This window comes from Sebastes fasciatus, chromosome 9, assembly GCF_043250625.1.
Source record: "Sebastes fasciatus isolate fSebFas1 chromosome 9, fSebFas1.pri, whole genome shotgun sequence".
NCBI classification, from domain to species: Eukaryota; Metazoa; Chordata; class Actinopteri; order Perciformes; family Sebastidae; genus Sebastes; species Sebastes fasciatus.
In genome coordinates, this window is record NC_133803.1 from 22,241,091 (window position 1) to 22,254,232 (window position 13,142).

The 13,142-nt window shown below is 44.0% G+C and overlaps 1 protein-coding gene across 2 annotated transcripts in view; it reads right to left on the reverse strand.

Moving 5' to 3' along the window:
* Positions 1–5,300: 5,300 nt before the first annotated feature.
* The window catches only part of wdr11 (WD repeat domain 11), a 65,585-nt gene continuing 57,743 nt past the window's right edge, over positions 5,301–13,142 (reverse strand). Inside the window, exons 25-29 of one of the 2 annotated variants that reach the window (XM_074646667.1) lie at positions 12,198–12,363; positions 11,679–11,776; positions 10,382–10,527; positions 9,718–9,797; positions 5,301–7,284 (exon numbers count right to left, since the gene is read on the reverse strand). In XM_074646667.1, the coding sequence (XP_074502768.1) occupies positions 7,082–7,284; positions 9,718–9,797; positions 10,382–10,527; positions 11,679–11,776; positions 12,198–12,363 (693 nt within the window). In that variant the 3' untranslated portion in view covers positions 5,301–7,081. Of the gene's footprint in view, positions 7,285–9,714; positions 9,798–10,381; positions 10,528–11,678; positions 11,777–12,197; positions 12,364–13,142 lie in introns of both variants that reach the window. The other variant, XM_074646666.1, reaches the window with a different exon arrangement.

Sequence of the window (13,142 nt, forward strand, 5' to 3'; positions counted from 1 at the left end):
GCCCCTCCCTCACCCACCCTGCCTTCCACTTCTTCTGTCATCCTGCTTCTCTCCCCACTCTGTCTCCTCATCACTTTAACCTTTCAATCCCTCCTCTCTTTCTTCTCCAAGTCTACGACACTTCTCTCTAGTCTGATGTAATACATTTCCAGCGCGCCAGCATTTCTCCCAGCTGTGTTGCATCAAATATCACTCAAAGTCCCCTCAAAGAGATCAAGCAGGCGTGTCAGTGAGCGGTGACCTCCAAATATTCATCACAAGAGTGAGTTGGGTATATCTGAGAGGAGGTTTCCCTGCACTAGAGAGCTGCAGTGGCTATAAGGAATTGCTGCTGCGCTGATTCCCAGATTAGGCAACAGGCAGCAGTGCTGGTGTCAGTCAGATTGTCTCGGTGATAGAGGGAACATGGCGCCGTCACGCACAAATACAGTGAGCTGTTATGAAATGGACCTGCGACTTCTGGTTGGCTCTCTCACTGCATGACCCACTAACACACACCTCAGCCAACGAGATGCACGCAGCAGACGCACTGGAATGTGACTCTTTTCAATGGGATGAAGGCCTAGTTGAAATTTTTTTTTTTAAATCACATGTTGAATTAATGAGATGAATTATCCAGTTAACTGAAATGCATGCAACATTTTTAGGATGATGATGTGAAATAACTTGCCACTGAACTGCAGAATAGGATCATTAAGAAGATGCATTTTGTCTTCTTAATTAGCTGCATCTACAGAACAGGCTATTTGAATTTCTAATTTATAAACAGAATATCTGGAAACTGGTCCAGGGGATGTTAAATCTCCAAACCCTAAATCAGGAGTTGGACTTGAGGAGGAAGATACTTACCACCAGACACATCTGTTCTCCAGACCTCTGCCGCCCCCTAGTGCAAACAAAATATAGATATCAGTCCTGTACTAATAGTAAAGTACAGTTTGTTGACAGTGCACTACTTTGGCAGGTAGTGCACAAAACATGTTTTAGCGGTGTCATTTTTTTTTAACAAAGGCAATTTGTGCACAGACAAACTTCAAACTACAACTTTGAAACAATACATTAGGAATTTCAAATTTGAGAAATATGAACTAGTAAATTTAGGTTTCTAGATTTACTTCTTGATTTAGGTGTTTCTTGTGCCATCACTGAAATTGTGACACCTTTATCCACATTTTTTAAAGAGGACCCATTATGCCTTTTCCCTTTCCTTGTGTGTTATATCGTTTTTTGTGCATGTAAAAGTTACTCTCCCCCACAGAAACACTGCTCCTGAACTGCCTGAAACGCCTTGATTGAAGTCCTGCCTTTTCAACGTGGTGATGTCACCAAGTAACACATTTTGTATAATGGCTAGTTTTTTGCACGCCCTCTAATAAAGCTAGTTAGAGCGGAGCTGGAGCAAAGTCCGAAGAGTTTGGTTCGGTTGACCAATCACAACAGTGGGCCAGTTTTTGAACAGTAAACATGTTCTAGGAGAAACCTAAAATACAAGTATGCACCTAAAAGTAAGTATAGACTCTTTAAGTCTGTAAACAATCCTCAGTTTCTGTGGTATGTTGCATTGTGGGACATCAGTGTCCATCAACACCACACTCAAAAATCCTTTTGTCTTTCCTTTAGTTTTTTTTATAGCCAAGACATGGTTAGAATTAGTAGAATATAATTGGGACACAGTGCTTGTATCAACTGTCAGGAAATGCAGTCATAAAACAAAGTTTATGGCTTTGCACCCAATACTGTAGATATGACTATTCTGAGATTGATCCTCATCTCAAGTTAACAGTACAGCGGATGTTTTCCTTTGTAAAGCACCGGAGAAAGACCGAGCCTGGACCCGGTTCTCTCTTGGCAGCGTAGCACGTGCTTATCCCCAGGAGTGAAGGCCTGCACGGGCCGCAGCAAAACAGCCCACCGCTCCCGAGCCTCCAGCGTCCCCCCCCACGGCCCCCCGCTCTCACACACAGGCCCAGTGTGTCCGGTCGGACTACACAGAGAGGAAACACACGTACTGCGCTTGACTAGAAATAAAAACACGCAGCTCCGCGAGAGACCCAAACACAGCAGGATAGTCTCTCTGCGCTCACAGGAAAGAGGCCAGCAGGGCAGTTAAACTGGGATCACTCTGTACGTTCAGACAAACCAGCGCATACTCATGGATACACAGATCAGATAAACACACATACATGCACATATACACAACCAACACCACAGGAAATGGGTCAGCTGCAGCACAGGTATCCTTTACATCCTCTACTGGCTCCCACTGTCCGCCGATGAAAGGGAATACCCCGGGTCTGCGCAGCCCTGGGCCCGGCTGGCCGAGCGTACGGCGGCTTATAAGAGGCCATTTCCTTCATAATCATCCCTGCCTTCCCCTGCTCTAATCTCCCAAAGGACAGTGGCAATTAGCCCGGGGAGGGCCTCACTGTAGTAGGGGCATCTGTGGCATCTCTATTACCTCATGGCCTGCCATTGAAACACATTTTAGGATCAACCAGAGGCATAGCTTGGATTTCTGAGTCCTTTTGAGTCCTCTCTGCATAGAATAGACCTGGTTTAACTTTTTCCCCTCCCTTATATGCTACATATTTGTTCATTAGGGCTTCTTCTTTCTTCATTTCTCACCACCTTATTGTTTAGTTGCTATTAATAGACATCACAGTCATTAATAGGATCTCTATGCAGTGTGTATTTACACATAGAACTCACACACACACAGTCCCCAGAGGGTCTGGATGTGGTTTAAGCTTTGACAACAACAGTTGGGAAGAGATCTGTCAGCCGTGTCTTTACAGCTTGTTGACATAGCAGTGACGGTTTCCTATTATACGTGGCATTAATATCATCAGATAAACTTCCTGCTCCCAGTTTGGAAATCTAGCCCCCCAGCGCAATAGGCCTGTCAATCTGATGAAGTCTGCCACTGTCTGTGCAAGGGTTAACCTTTAAGCAAATCACTTGTCTCTTTCACACATAGCCCTGATCATCCTGTGAGGATTAGTAGAGTAGAATCATGTAAAAGCCTGCGCGGGAGCTGCAGACCACACTGCAGTATAATTGACAGAGGCAGCCCCACGCTCCTGACACAATGCACTCATTGATTCCTCTTTGCTTCTGTAAATAACAGCCCCGGCCGCAACATGCACGCGTGGAAGCCACAAAAGAGCTGTTTTAGAGATAGCAGGAGCTTTTTAAAAGATTATCCTGTCCGCAGGTCATTACCGGGGCTCGATAAGAGTTTGTCATCGTGTGGTAATGTTCCATAGATCCTGTTGTTCCCCTATGCTGCCCCCACCTAGCCCCTCGTCCCCGCTTTACTCTCTCTCTCTCTCTCTCATGCTTCTCTTAAATGGGAGCAGAGTGGTGTTGTGGCGAGGTGAGGCCACGGTCTGCTGAACACTGACATTCATATAAATGGAATCAGATAAAGCTAGGGGCCTGAATATCTTCAACATAAACACCTGGAGCAGCCCAGCAGGGGCCCCCGGCGGCACTGCTCGGCCAACCGGAGTCTACAAACATCAGGGGGAACAGGGAGCTCAACCAATAACAGAGGCTGAAAGGAGGGCGGGAAGTCATTTCTAACCAACCTGAGGAGCGGCTGGCTGCAGGTATCAGATGAGATCAGGCCTGTGGGTTCCTTCCACGCCAGGCGATACCCCCACATGTGGGCGAGGGGAGGTGATGCGGGGGTGAGAGAAACAGATATGACTTTTACACGTGTAGATCAGGTTCCCCCGTGGAGCGGACTGGGAGTAAGAAACTGTTGACAACCGCGTGGAGAAAGGTCAAATAGGATGCAGATCAACGCAAAGGAAAGTATGTAAATGTAATGCTATGAACACAGGTCAAAAGGACAAGAGTGAAACAGCAATCAACATACCGAGACAAATAATTATCCTCATAAATGCAGCCGCCACCCAACCCGAAAATAATTCCACCACCTGGGGTGTGACCTGCCTAAAGAATGCTCCAAAATGTCTGAGAAAACAATGGAAGGTGGGATAATTACAGAGAAAATGAGGAATGAACTCAGCGGTAACCCTCATCGAGGAGGATAAAACACACAAACGCAGAGGAAGACATGGTGGGTTTTCAGTAAGTAGTGCGAGCAGGCAGGGACCTGCCCATCCTGGATAAAGCTATCTGTCAGCACCAGAGGAGAACATGCTCATGGGAACTGGATGACCTGCTGTACTTCACCGTCTCCACCACACAGACTCTGCTCGCTGCACATGAAGGCCCAGTTTGACAGCTGCTTAATACAGATGATTGAGAACGCGTAGCAGCGGGACTACCGTATACGATTGATTTGGAGCTGGCTGTTAATTCTCGCCGTATGCAGCGTGGAACAGTGAAGGCCGGTGATTTCCATCTGTTAAATGAACATAAGTGCACCTCACGGCTCTGGATCCAAACACACTTAATCTTGTGTTTCTGACACTACTTTATGTCAGGACAGGGGGTACTGAGAGTTGAGAGCCAAGCAGCAGATGGAAACAAGGCTTCACAGGAAAACAGTGGAGATGGGGTGCAGCGAGAACATGAGTTGGCATGCTTGTTTTCTGCAAGGGACAGATAGATAAAAAGAGGGATACAGTATATAAGGTGGAGAAGGGGAGTGACAAGTGAGAATGGCTGGATGGGAGTTGTTATCAGAGCCATTTGACTAGCTGGGTGGCAGCCTAAAGGAGAAGCAGTGGGACAGAATAGAAATCCTGCAGCAAGGTCCCGCATACTGATGACCTGGCTCTAACGGCTGGATCGGCTCTCCGGCAGTTATTCATTAAGCCATTAAAGGAACACAACCAAGTCATTTGTGTGGCCTTCTGTTTCAGCCTGTTTTTCTTCTCTTTGTGCTCTGCTTTTCTGCTCGAGAGAGAGAGAGAGAGAGAGAGAGAGAGAGAGAGAGAGAGAGAGAGAGAGAGAGAGAGAGAGAGAGAGAGAAACAGAATACATGTCAATGAATAAATCTAAGGTGAAGAAAAGAGTGAGAACGGTTAGACCCGGGCAGCGAGCTGAAGCCAGCTGTTGGCCCTCCTTCTGAGCCCAAAAGAAGTAATTAATGGCGGAAGCGACTCATGCGGGAACTAATTCACTATTAAGACAGTTTGATAAATGAACCAACATTCAAATTCCATCTACCTGGGTTGAAATTAAAGGAGGATAATTGCAAAGAGCACTTGCTGTAACAAGTCTTTTCTCCCAAAGTGCCTGCCATTAAACACAAAAGAGCCACTTTGCCTCCCATCGAGGGGTGAGAGCGCCCTCTTCAGTCAGGAAACAGCACACTGAAAACATAAAGTTAATAATATCGATTTTATTGCCATCCATATATACATATATCTTTTTTTCTCTTGTCATATTTATATTGCTTAAAGCATTAGGATAACTGTACAAACAATGAGCACAGAACAATGAAAACTTAGTTTAAGAAGAGCAGCGAGTGTTAATAACACTAGTGCCTAATCATAAAGAGGCAGTACAGTACATGTTGCTTCCACAATACTGCACGACATGATTGGAGGAAGATACACAGCGTCAGGTAAACTACAGCTGATTATCTGCTGGGTTGTGTGACTCTCTACGAGATACTACAGTATGTTAGTGGATGGGAAATGGATCTAACATGAAGTCCCCCTAAAATAGGCCTGGGTTGCCATAGTGACACTGCCTGGGGTTAACTGTATCACAAGAGAAAACAGCACTGACGTGTTTATGAAACACAATAACACACTCAAAAAGGTCCCATGGATGGAGTTACTGTCTCGTTTCAGGACAACTAAACACATCACAAGGCAATTAAACACACAATCACTAAAGTCTTGGCATTGTCATACAGGGGATTTTGATGATATTTATGATGAAAATGTGAGGCAAAAGCAGAGTAAGGGAGATATGGCAGCAAGTCTAAACCATTTTTCAAACTGTGTCAGGCTTTGTGACTGTGATGAGCAACAGTGGGAGCCGCACAGATTATTGTTTGTGTGTAAAATGATCCATCGGAGGTCTGATTAAAATGAGTTACAACACATTTTTGACAGCTCTTCTTGTAATACGCACACCAGAGAACAACCTCATTATACAAACACCGAAGAACAACGGAGAGCAAAGTATCGTCTCAAGTCTTCATAAAAGTAGTAATTTAAAAAATTCCACTGGGATTAATGGAACGGATTAATGAACGACCAGCATCTATTGAAATGAACTCTACAGAAGCTAATTAAATGGTATCACTCAGGTCAGATTCCTCTCCCCTCTGTGTCCAGGGAGATAAATAATATAATAATAAGTGTCTAATAAGCACAGGGTGGCCTGGCTAACTCATTTTACTGTTCCAGCTGCAGAGGCTGGTGCTTTGGTCAGTCATTATACAGCACCACCTGCTGCGGATGTAACGGTCAGTCTGTTATCTGTCCGTCTGGAGCTAAATTGTGTCTCTTTTGCAAGGAGGGTCAAGAAATCTATTCACTCAAATAATGTGTTTTTGGTTAAATCAAGAGTGCAAAAAACTCATTTTGGAATCCAGTCATGAAGTAGACATGAATGGAGTGGTAGCGGGGGCCGTCTATAAGGGCAGTGCATTTTCAAAATGAAAAAGGGAATTTATTATTTTGGGATTAATTAACTCTGCCACATTTAATCTCAGCAGCAAAAAGGCAAATTAAACGTGTAGAGCTACAACAGTACTTTGAAGTTATTAATACAGGCACACAAAATAAAGCTTAACAAGCAACCATTAAAAAAATATCTAATGAGTTAAATTCAACAAACACACAGACCGATATCAACAGTGTGTTTAACTTCACTTGTTTTGGGGGAATCCGGACAAAAGTGTGTTTCTTTTGGGGCTGTTACATGCATACACATAAGTGCACAAACACACACTGATCATACCGAACATAAAGAAATGTCACACTCGTTATAGTCACAGACACAGTGACGGACTGACAGCTTCACATGGAGGAAAGTCCTCATATCTCCTCTCTTCTCATGATGTGGAGGTGATGATCAGGACCCCGCTGGATGCCGACACAATGGTCACATTATCACCTATCGTTATTGACCCGTCTTTCCGAGGTCACTCTGCGCTCTCTTGGCCCAGCTCGACTTCCTCTTCTCCGAGGATGTTGTCTGACACGTTTCCCTCTCCCTGGAACAGCTCCTCCATCAGCTGCTCCCCGGCGCTGCCGGCCCGTGATGCCCACAGAGCGGCGCCCTCCCGCAGGCCCAGTGAGCGCAGCAGCCGGGCATACTCCAAAAACGTAGTCTTGATAAGTTTATGTGCAAACGCAGGTCAAGGAGAACTGATAACATTTCATGGCCATTAACACAGCGAGCCAGTGAAGGCTTTCATCACTCAAAATATTCTGTCATTTAATGTCACACCCTTCAGCTGTCAGTGCAGAGAGACTTGAAGCTACCACACACTAGATTATCACAGCCTACAAATTAAAAGGTGCAACACAATTAAACAAGTGGCAACCAGTGTTGATCCAATGAAGCTGATTAGAGGCACAACTTGATTAACATCAAAATGTCCACAGACAAACACCTGAATAACCGAGTGAGGAAACATAATGAATGCGGGTGCTTCCACACGGGATAAAAGGGATCACTGAACAGTTTGGTGAGAATAATAATAATAATAATTATATATGGGGATGTTTCCAGTCACCAGATCTTAGACACTCTGCGCCTTATTTCCCTGCAAGTGCAATGCCAGCAGTACCGTACATTCAGCTGAAACACAAGCAGTTGTCTTTTTCTCTTTTTTTTTTCCTGGCTGCAAATGGACCAGCTTGCATTGAGCTGAGAGGAATACTGTTATACTGTTAGATAAAATACAATCTACAAGAATGTCAATAACATTGAATCAACAGCTCTCTAAAACAGCTACTACATAAACAGGTCTTTATCACTTTTGTGAAGGGAGGATTTATTGCAGGACCGCTGCATTGACTACAATAGTTTCTCTTTTATCCTCATTGCACCGCATTGCGCCTCGTTGCTACTGCCGATGGTCAAGATTAGATTAGATTAGCACACATGCTTGTGCCTGAAGATTTGCACCTGAGTTTGTGTTTGTGACTAGTTTATGTTGGTTTTACAATACATCTGTCACTCACCTGTATTTTTAAAAGAGAACCAAAGCGGATATTAAGTCATATGCTCACTAACTCTGAAAATGAGATATCTTCACTTCTTGAAAGACAGCTGGTGTGAGGCAGGAGTTGCTCAGTGATATCCCCCTGGCCTCTGATTAGACGGCGTTAAAACATTTTTTAACATAATTTTTATGACATAGATTAGTCCCAACCGGTAGACTCTGTCAGCATTGACCTTGTAAGGTTCAGGGCTGATTTAGTATTCAGTAGATGGCGTGTTGAGAAATGACGATTTTTATAAATTTGGTAATAAATGTAAATATTAACACCAGCATTGATGTTTTTCATCAAAGTACATATCATAGTCATATCATTTAGTTTATAGCTCAAACGACCTCCGCCAATCAGACAAGTTGCAGTTTACTAGAGTTGTTCCGATACAAGTATCGGAAATGCGTTTGATACTGCCCAAAATTCGGTATTGGCGAGTACACCAGTTTATACACCGATCCGATACAATAATTTATTAACTTAGAAAAAAATAAACTTGTTTAACCAGAAATCAATTCCTCTTGGCTGCTCCAAAACAGTAACCTTCACTGTGCTGTCACCCTGCATTTATCATTGCTGCCACTGGCAACTATTGATTTAGAGCAGCGAAGAAGAACTGATTGCAGGTAGTTTGTCACTTGATGATAGCTTACAAAAACACACTAGCACTGCGCTAGTGGAGAGTGTGGATCGGCCGCAAGTTCCGGAAAAATGGTCTTGGAACATCTCTGCAGTTTACATCCATGTCTGTCCAAAATGTCATCACTTCATCATTTTATCCAGTTAGACATTTGTTTGAAATTGTCATAATTAGCAAATTAATTCTCGAGTTATGGCCAAAAATGTGTTTTGTGAGATCACAGTGACCTTTAACCACCAAAATCTAATCAGTTCATCTCCGAGTCCAAGTGGACGTTTGTGCCAAATTTGAAGAAGTTCCTGAGATATCACATTCACAAGAATGGTACAGAAGGACGGACGGACGGACGGACGGACAACCTGAAAACACAATGCCTCTGGCCACCGCTGTTGCCGATACAGAGGCATAAAAAAGTAGTATGTGGTAAACTGTGACCAACATATACTGTATCATTTTGTTCTATGTCTTTGAACAGGAGTGTGCATGTTCTCCCCGTGTTAGCGTGGGTTTTCTCCTGCTTCCTCCCACAATCCAAAGGCATGCAGGTTAGGTTAATTGTTGACTCTAAATTTCCCGTAGGTGTGAATGTGAGAGTGGATGGTTGTCTGTCTCTATGTGTAAGCCCTGTGATAGTCCGGCGACCGCCTAATGCTCCCCCCCGACCCTGAATAGGATAAGTGGTTACAGATAATGGATGTACGTCTTTGATCAGTGATACAATATGTGTGATACAATAAGTTTTTTTATGAGTCTGCAGCATAACTGAGTTCTGTGGAGCTTTTAAGGTGGCCTTCATTGTGAAAAAGCTCTCTGCTATCGCGTGTACGTCTGTAGTGGAGATAGACAGTGTTAGCAGGGGAGCTACCTCTGGTTGTAAGTGGCCCTCAGAGTGCAGTAATGGGTTTTCAAAAAGGATATTGGACGAGTCGTTGGCCTCCATCACCCCGTACTGCAGACAGGCTTCGATGAAGAGGGCGGCTCGATCAAAGTGCCTCATACTACCCAGCAGATAGAAGGAGGAAGAGAAAGACACAGGCAGAAGGAGGTGAGCGCTATTGTCAAAAAAACAGCATCATCCCTGCCTCGATGTCTGTGATCCTAAATCATACATCAACCCGGTCGTCCTCTTGCTGCTCTAATTCTCCGAGCTTTTACTGCCTGAGGCATCTCAGAACACGAGCTGTCAAGGAGGAAGACGAGTAGACCAGCAGCGAATCGATGCTGAGGTAAAAGATGCGGGGTCAGACCATAACATACTCTGTGTCACATACTCCTGTGTTTATGATGGGGGATGAAAGATGAGGGGGGCAAAGGAGAGGAAGGTCTAGCAGAAAAGTCACAGGGTAAATACATTTTATAAAATTAAATTTTGAAGAGTTAGAGGGGAATCTCAATTTTTGAGAATAAATTGTGAAACAGGATATTTTCATGGATGTATTAGTGTGGAGTGGAATGAATACAAGACAGTAAATTACAGGGTTTGTGTTTCTCATTTTAAAATTCAATACTTTTCAAGACCTTAGTTTTAGTCTCGCAATTTTTTTAACTTCTGAATACATAAATATATATTCCTGGTTCTTACCCGTTGAGCATCTCTCCTACTTTGTAGAAGCAGCCCAGGGAGAGCAGCACCAGGATGGCTTTGGACTTCTGGTTGACCTGCGGGGAGACCAGGTGCTCTGCCCAGCGCTTCAGCACATCTGAGCTCTCCGCTGGGTTCAGACGCACCTGCAAACACACACACAACATGCAAGGCACTGAAACTCCAATTGCTTCAAACCGGCTTTCTTAGTGGAAAATTGTATGTACACAGTGTAAGAACATGGTGGTGTGAGGCAGCTCTAAACGCTCCTACCTTGGCTGTGTTTCCCAGATAATAATGCTGATAAGAACAATTAGTAAAACATAGTTGCAATGAAGAAATAAATAATCAATGAATTAACAATCACTGCATAACTGTTAAAGTGCATTTTTATAATCTCCTTACAATTACAATGGAAAATATAAAAACTAGGGCTGTCAATCGATTCAAATATTTAATCCTGATTAATGGCATGATTGTCCATAGTTAATCCCGTTTAATCGCAAATTAATCGCACATTTTTTTATCTGTTAAAGGGAGATTTGTCAAGTATTTAATACTCTTATCAACATGGGAGTGGGCAAATATGCTGCTTTATGCAAATGTATGTATATATTTATTATTGGTAATCAATTAACAACATAAAAAAATGACAAATATTGTCCAGAAACCCTCACAGGTACTGCATTTAACATACAAAATATGCTCAAATCATAACATGGTAAACTGCAGCCCAACAGGCAACAACGGCTGTCAGTGTGTCAGTGTGCTGACTTGACTATGACTTGCCCCAAACTGCATGTGATTATCATAAAGTGGGCATGTCTGTAAAGGGGAGACTCGTGGGTACCCATAGAACCCATTTTCATTCACATATCTTGAGGTCAGAGGTCATAGGACCCCTTTGAAAATGGTCATGCCAGTTTTTCTTTGCCAAAATTTTGTTTGGAGCCTCCTTTCTGACAAGCTAGTATGACATGGTTGGTACCAATTGATTCTTTAGGTTTTCTAGTTTCATATGATGCCAGAATCGTCACTTTAGCTTTAAAACTGAGCCCGCTACAACCTAAAAATCACAAGTTGCATTAATGCATTAAATAAATTAATGATGTTAAAACAAATTTGCGTTAATGCGTTACTGTCGCATTACCTTTGACAAACCTAATAAAAGCTCAATACACAGTATGTACACAGTTAACACCAACCCACCACCCACATGCACGCACATTCACAAACTATCCAAACATTACACAGTATCTGATGTTTCCTGCTGACGGACGGCGTCATGCTGAGTTACCTTTGCCAGCCAGGCGGCGCGGTTCCACTCCCCGTAGGTCTGCAGGTAGCGACAAGCATCAGCCGCCTTGTCAATCAAACACAGCAGCTGTACTCCCTCTGACAGACAGCGAAAGGGGGAGAATTTGTTCAAGGATGTGAGATGAAGAAATGCTGGCTTATCACTACGCAGGGTGGCAAAGTCTGACTCAGACACCAGTGTGATGATTTTCTTTACACACTGTAAATCTGCTGGCAGTAGCCACACTCATTATGCAATACGTGAACTGAAGCCAGTCCAATATTTTAATCTGTATACAGATTTTGTTTTTTCAGGTGATTAATAGCCACCACCTTTTTAAAAACATCATATTTAAAAGGAGTCCAGTTCATTTAAAGGCCTGAAGAACAGATTAATTATTTAAAGATATGTTAAGGCCCTTTCAAGGCTGCAGACACCCACATAATAAATGCTGCTGGTACTCATTAAAATAAGAGCAGAGAAGGTTTCTAACTGTTATCAGACATACAGTAACAGTACCTGCTAGCTTGCCGTTGGCGATCATGTTGGTGGCCACCAGCTTGATGGTGGACTGTGAGGGGCCTGATGAGGTGATGGTGGTCACCAGGCAGGCCTTGAGTGAATCACAGTAGTAGCTGGAGTTGTCTGCGCTCGTCTCCAACAGTAACTGCACAGCTCGGTCCGTCTGAGTGCGACAACAAAGACATGATGTAGTGGGGAGAAACAAGGCAGCGGCAGCTCAGCCAGGTAACCGCTGTGTGAGATGAACGACACGGAGTAACAAGGGGAAATTATGTTCATTATCGTGCTTTTCATCTGGCGCAGACGGAGGCTCGAGCTCACGCTCGGGTCAGCTCGAGCTGGCCTCGGCCTGTCTGCCTATTGGAGGACTGAGCCTCCGACACACAGCCAGCTGATTGCAGCCTGTGATTAGAAGGAGAGTGGTGACATTGAGAGGGGAGAGAGGTGACTCCAATCCCCAGAGGCTGAGACGCCGGGGAGGACAGAGGCAGCACTTATCGTCCATCTATCTGGCTCCACAGCACCGATATGACCTGCTTACCATTATGGCAATAAGCATATATGCTGGGAGGTCTGGAGTGTGAAGGTGTTAATGTGTGTGTGTGTGTGAGAGAGAGAAGGGCAGTATGTAGCCTGAAAGCTGCATTCAGAAAGAGGGAGAGAGATTGCACAATCTGTGTCACATTTATCTTTTGAATTATCATAATGTGACAGCTAAAAACAAAAGCTAAGAATGAATCCATTCATGGGTGAGGGGAGATTATGTTATAGTATGCTAGCCCAGTGGTTTTCAAAGTGGGGTCCGGGGACACCAGGGGTCCTTGAGGGGTTTCAGGGGTTTCAGGGGGTCCCGAGCAAAAAGGGGTCTGTTATTTCTTTATAGCAGACCGTTGCTATGTATAACAGACCGTTGCTATGGATGCAGTTCTGATGTCAGACTCT